Consider the following 6,382-nt stretch of genomic DNA (forward strand, 5'->3'; position numbering starts at 1 on the left):
AGAGTATTAAACTTCAGGGCAGCATCAGCATGGATTAATTGTTTGCTACTCTAGTACTAATTAGGCCGCCTTGCTATGGATCTATCACTCTTACCTAGCATTGCTAGAAACTGGACAGGAACGGATGCTTCACTTGGACTGTTCCATGTGCAAGTCAGCTTTAAATTCCTTATGCAACTGTCACTCTTATGCAAGACAGTCCACTAAGTCCATGTCACATGCGTGGATGCACTTCTGTACAGATAGTCGTCTCTGTGTGGTTGCAGCAGCTCCTCTCTTAATTCTCCTAGCACAACTCTCACACCCACCATACACTGTATGCAGGTCGATCAAACTTTATGTTGCACTGCACAGTGCCACAGTGCACACTGAATGTATAGCTCGACAAACGACCCTACGCCATTGAGAGCATCTCCAGCCGCGTCCCCCAAACCGTCCCCCAAACCGCGCCGGATTGAGCGTTTGGGGGACGTGTTTTGTTCGTGCCGCGTTTGGGGGACGTCGCTCCCCAGCCGCGTCCCCCAAACGCCGCCCCCAAACATTTAAAATAATTTTTTTAACACATAAACCATTTATATCAAATGTAGCATATGAAAAAAATGTTTTCGAGGATTGTTTTCAAATTAAATTACAACAAACAATAAAACAAGTAATCAAATATAATAAAAAGGGCTAGATGATACATCAAGGTGCCACGGTATTTCCTTTGATCCTCCACAAATGCTCAACGAGATCAGCTTGAAGTTGCTCATGCACATTGCTGTCACGGATCTCTGCGTGCATGACCACAAAATCAGCAAAATCTGCGGGCACCTCATGATCAACCTCCGCGAGAGGTCCTTGACACTCATAGGGACCAACATGTGACCTAACATGATTCTTGCGGTCATCCTCGATGATCATGTTGTGCATGATCACACAAGCCTGCATCACCTCCCACATTTGGTCGTGAGACCAGCTTAGAGCAGGGTACCGGACAATGGCAAATTGTGCTTGAAGCACACCAAATGCCCGCTCGACATCCTTCCTGCAAGCCTCCTGTCGTGTAGCAAAGTGAGAATTCTTCAGACCTAATGGATTCGAGATTGTTTTGACAAAAGTGGCCCATTTTGGATATATACCATCGGCTAGATAATAGCCTTTGGTATATTGGTGGCCATTGATCTCATAGTTGCATGGTGGAGCATGCCCTTCCACTAGTCTGCTGAACACCGGAGACCGCTGCAACACGTTGATGTCATTGTGTGATCCCGCCATGGCAAAGAAAGAATGCCAAATCCACAGGTCATAATCTGCCACAGCTTCAAGCACCACACTGCAATATCCATGACGCCCTTTGTATATACCTTGCCAAGCAAACGGGCAGTTCTTCCATGCCCAATGCATGCAATCGATGCTTCCAAGCATTCCAGGAAATCCTCTGGCAGCATTTTGTGCCATGATCCTTGCGATCTCTTCCTCAGTTGGCCCTCTCAAGTAGTATTTGCCAAACTTTCCCACCACAGCTCGGCAAAACTTGTACATGCACTCAATGGCAGTAGACTCACTCATGCGAAGGTAGTCGTCCTGTGTATCGGCAGGTGCTCCGTATGCAAGCATCCTCATGGCGGCGGTGCACTTCTGAATGGATGAGAACCCGAGAACGCCTACCGCGTCGAGCTTGAGCTTGAAGTAGGGGTCGAACTCTCGAACGCCGTGGAGGATATTCATGAACAGGCCCTTGCTCATCCTGTACCGGCGCCGAAAATTGTCGGCATGTGTTGCCCCGTCGGCGAAGTAGTCGTTGTGCAGCATGGCATGCCCCTCCATCCTCTGCCGGGGCTTCGACTTCCTTCTTCCCGGCCTTGATCCTCCACGGCGCGGCCTCTTCCTCTTCTCCGCCTCGGCGTCAAGCATGTCCTGGAGGGACGCGATGATCAGCAAATGCTCCCGCAGGTCGTCGTCGAACGCTTGCTCGTCCTCCAGCAGCGAGGGCAACCATCTCATCGTCGCTGTCCATGGCTAAAGCAAAATCAATGGTTAAAATTGCGCCGAGGCGAGACGACGCAACAAACAGCGACCAATCGCGCCTACCTGGCAAGTCGTCGAGCACCTTCCGTGCGCGGAGGTGGGGCGGATTTGATGGCGCGTTCCGGGAGGCGCCGGCGACGCGGCGGCGGCGGCACGACCGGCGGGAGCCCCGGCCGCGACAACGGTGCTGACTCGCAGCACGGATCGGACGCCCAAACGGCCGGGAAATCCGGCGGCGGCGGTGGGGTGGGAGGCGCGGGAAGGAAGGAGCGACGAGAAAAGAGGCGCGAACCAACGGTTTATGCAAATAGTCGCCGACATGTGGGAGCCCGCCTCGCTTTCGTTGTGTCCGGCGTCCCCGGTGCGTCCCCCGTGGGACGGGGACGGGCTCGGGGCGCCGGACACCGTATCGGGGCGCGCCGGACAAAAAAGGGCTTTGGGGGACGCGGCTGGAACGCTTTTTTTGTCCGGCGCGCCCCAAATCGCTTTGGGGGACGGTTTGGGGGACGCGACTGGAGATGCTCTGAGAGAGCCACTACCTATTCGTAATACCCGCATGCCTCACAAGTATCTCACGGTGCCTCGTGCCAACACTTCCTAGTATTAAACATGTGTATGAGAATCGATGTAACATAGAATGTAAGCATGTCAAAATAGAAGTTCTAAAATTAACACCACCAACAGTCCAAGTGAAGCATCGTAGATATTAAGGCAACTGCTTATCCATATTTTCCAAAGGGCACAAATGTCCAATGGGCATTTTTTTCTATTAATAACATATATAATTCATTTATTCCCAGTGGCAACCAAAGCCAAGAATTACATTCTTTTCATAAAAAATATATTAAAAGCATAACCAATACTAAATCATATGTCAAATTCCCACTAAACCCTTTTTGCATGTAAAAATCCTGAAGAGTTAGATGCAAAAAATTGTCTTTTTGCTAATTACTACCTCCATCTCAAAGTTTTTACCAAAAATTGTTAACATGCAAAATATAAAATCAATAGCATTATACATATATAATGAAACATATTTTCATATGGTATCTATAAAATATGATATTTGTTGATAGTTCTTCAAAAAAATTGGTCAAACTTTACTTTGTTTGTCTTTATGAAAAAAATAAGCCTTAAACTTTGAGATCGAGGTAGTATATGTTTTTAGTAAACTAGTTGCATGAATGCACGGGATAAAGATTAGTATATATCAATTCAATGTAACATACAAGTAAATGATGACAACACAACTAAAGATACGGAATAAGTGGAAATCCCTCATTGCAACAATACTCATAACAATCTTACTAATTCCCATACAAATCACTTATCAACTGCAACAATAGCCATAACAATCATCCACATGATGACCGGTCTCATATAATGCTCCATCCTCTGGGTGCATCAGTTCTTCTCGGCATGCATAGCAATGTTGGGTGTCAACACGAATTTCCTTGCCATGGTATCCATCATTACCTTTGATGCCCCGAACCCCACCTATAAAAATAACATTAAAACATTGGGGTAAAAGTAAATGAAAATGACATAAACTCTGATTAGAACTGACCAATTCTTTCTTTTTCTTCCAATGAAACTATGCATGTGGGTATATATATATCATCATCACAAACATAACGTAGCTCTGCAAAGAAGAACTCTTCCTTTGAATTCTCCAAAGAGCTTTTGGCTGTGAAGTTTACATGACCATAAAAGCGCCATCCATCCATGATTCCAGTGCTAGTGATGGCTTTGATGAGCTCATACTTGATCTAACATATTCCAAGTAAAAAATAGGATATATTCTTGCATAATAATGTTAAAAGGTAAAAAAATGATAGACACAATTAAATAGATAAGCAAGGTTGCAATGAATGAAAATATGTAAGAACATGTACCATGATAAGATCACACCAAATTAAGCATATACAGTTACTTGGCATTTATTCAACGGGGACAAATTCCATTGCTAATGCTATCCTTGAAAGGGACTCGATCATGATCAATGAAACCGGACAAAGTGATTAACCAAGCTACTACAAAGAACCATCAACCAAAGTTCTATTTTAATTTCTATTTACGTTTAAGTACTAATAATGAACAGAAAGATAATCGAGGCTTAGATAACATACCATGTTTTTTTCTTGGCTGTTGTAGTGGTCGAGTGCGGCGGCCACAAATTTATTAGTTTGCCGTTCAAGATCTTCCTTGGAGAAAGTGTTACCATCATTATATAACGAATCAAAGTTGTCCGCAATGTCGTACATAGGAATGCCCCGATCCTCATCGTCCAAGAGGTGGGTGTTCAGACCAGGCTCATTGGGAATGTAATCAGCCATGGTGTCAAATCTAAGTTTATGAAAAAGGTTAGGCGGAAACATGTGGATACTAATTAGTTATCTTCACCTTCTACGGAGCTTACTCTGGGCCTCCATAAGATGGTGAAGTAGGAAGACGCAGATATGAATCGTCGTCTTCGGGTTCCGTGTATGTAGGATTGCTGAGTTTCAGATCAGCATCGGTATCATCAAAGGATTGGGTGCTTGGACCATGCTCATCGGGAGTGTAATCAGCCATGGTCTCAAACCTAAGTCAAATGTTGATGGAAAATGTTAGGCGTGGACATCGTTGTCCGCAGCTTCTACTTAAAGAATTTCTGTGTATGTTCCATAATTCTAGTCGTGGTTTTAGTAATTTAAACTAAAACTACAACAAGAATTATGGAATGGATAGAGTAATTACTACAGTGTGTATGAGGAGCATACTCTGGGTATTCATAAGATGGTGAGGTAGGAGAAGGCGGACATGGTTCAACTTCAGGTTCCGGAGGAGGAGGGCTCCTCTTGTACAGTACGCGAGGCATGTGTGGTCGATGTTATTATAGGCCTCACCTCACGGCTCACTGGTAATTGATCAAGCTCAGCTTTTTATTGCGGGGTAGATGAAGCTCAGCTTGATTAGCTTTTTGGCGGTGGCAGAACTGATTGATTACTCAGGTGATCGAGCCTAGCCTGCAGGACATGACAGTAGTTTACAACGAATTACGGGCGATTCCTGTGTACATATGCATGAATACGATCTGAATTTGGAGTGTGATTGAAGAAACTGAGCCGCAGCTAAGCATATACTACTAGGATTTCAGCGTAGTTGTAGTACATACCTTGTTCACAGTCCGGCGATCCGGTCAGTCTAAATCTGCTCTGATCTGCGGGGATCTTGTTGATCACGCGCTGAGTCGATCAACCAGGTGGTGTATACATACATAGACGGACGGACGGACGGATCCCGGACGAATCGAGTTCATATGAATTTGCAGTCCCTGACTCCGACTCTATTCCAAATTCCGGTTCCTCCTCCCAATCCTCTCTTCACTTTTATTTTTTATTTTTCTGTTTTTTTAGAATCTCTCCTCGATTTTGATTCCTCCTCGATCCACAACCTGCGCAGTCTAAAAGCATCTAACCGAGGTGGGCTTTGTTAGGCCTCAGTGCCCAGCCTTTAGATATAGCCTGGACTGGACTGCGCAGTCTAAAAGCATCTAACGGCCCCCCTAAATCACATCGGATCTGTATTATTTCGACATGATACGAGCTGTCATTTAGCAGGGTCCATATATAGCCCGGACCGTAACGGGATTTTACACGGCCCTCCAGACAGCCCACCTTAACCTGTACAAGTACAGGCTGCTGGTGCGAGTGGAGATCAAAACCTTCACTCGCAACCCTAGCTCCGCCGCGCCCGCCCACTCCTCCGGCGAGCAATTAGATGCCCGCACCGCAACCCTAGCGACCATGAGCAGCTCAAGCTCCCGAAGTGGACAGGGGTGGTCGCGCGGGAGGAGGAGACCGCTGTAGCCGGGCGGATGAGGCGTGGCGGGCGAAATTGGTCCGCTCCATCGGAGCGAAGCGCAGGGCGGCGCGGAAGTGGTCGAACTGGGAGCGCCCAGCGCCGGCGTCCCTGCGGGCGTTCACGCCCGAGGGCGAGTGCTACGAGGCGATGCTTCCGATGCCGGAGATGCCAGCGGACTTCTACATCGAGTTTGCTTGGGAGGAAGAGGAGGAGCGCCGTTGTGCCCTGCCCACGGGTGAGGGAAGCTCGGAAGGAGGAGGAGCCCGCCGCAACCTCTTCTTCGCGGATGAGGGCAGCTCGGGAGGAGGAGCCCGCCGCGACCCCGTCTTCACGCGCAATGACGAGGAGGAGGCCGCCGCCCTCGCTTAGGCCGTGGCGGAGTCAGAGGTCAAGCTCGAGGCCATGGCCGAGGCACAACGGGAGGAGCAGGCACGCGCCATCGCCGAGGTGCAGGCCTTTATCGAGCGGGAGGCGGACCAGGCGCGCGCCATGACCAACTAGGTCATCCGCGACTTGGCGCGCCCGA

At 47.9% G+C, this 6,382-nt stretch overlaps 1 protein-coding gene across 1 annotated transcript; it reads right to left on the bottom strand.

Moving 5' to 3' along the window:
• Positions 1-3,340: 3,340 nt before the first annotated feature.
• LOC124690892 lies at positions 3,341-5,403 on the bottom strand. Its single transcript, XM_047224217.1, has 6 exons — positions 5,168-5,403; positions 4,773-5,018; positions 4,430-4,594; positions 4,140-4,356; positions 3,578-3,779; positions 3,341-3,507 (listed from the first exon to the last, which is right to left on the bottom strand). The coding sequence occupies exons 2-6, from the start codon at positions 4,868-4,870 to the stop codon at positions 3,341-3,343; spliced, it is 849 nt and encodes a 282-aa protein (XP_047080173.1). The 5' UTR covers positions 4,871-5,018; positions 5,168-5,403.
• Between the last annotated feature and the right edge of the window lie 979 nt (positions 5,404-6,382).

The sequence above is a fragment of the Lolium rigidum genome, chromosome 2 (genome assembly GCF_022539505.1).
Source record: "Lolium rigidum isolate FL_2022 chromosome 2, APGP_CSIRO_Lrig_0.1, whole genome shotgun sequence".
NCBI lineage: Eukaryota > Viridiplantae > Streptophyta > Magnoliopsida > Poales > Poaceae > Lolium > Lolium rigidum.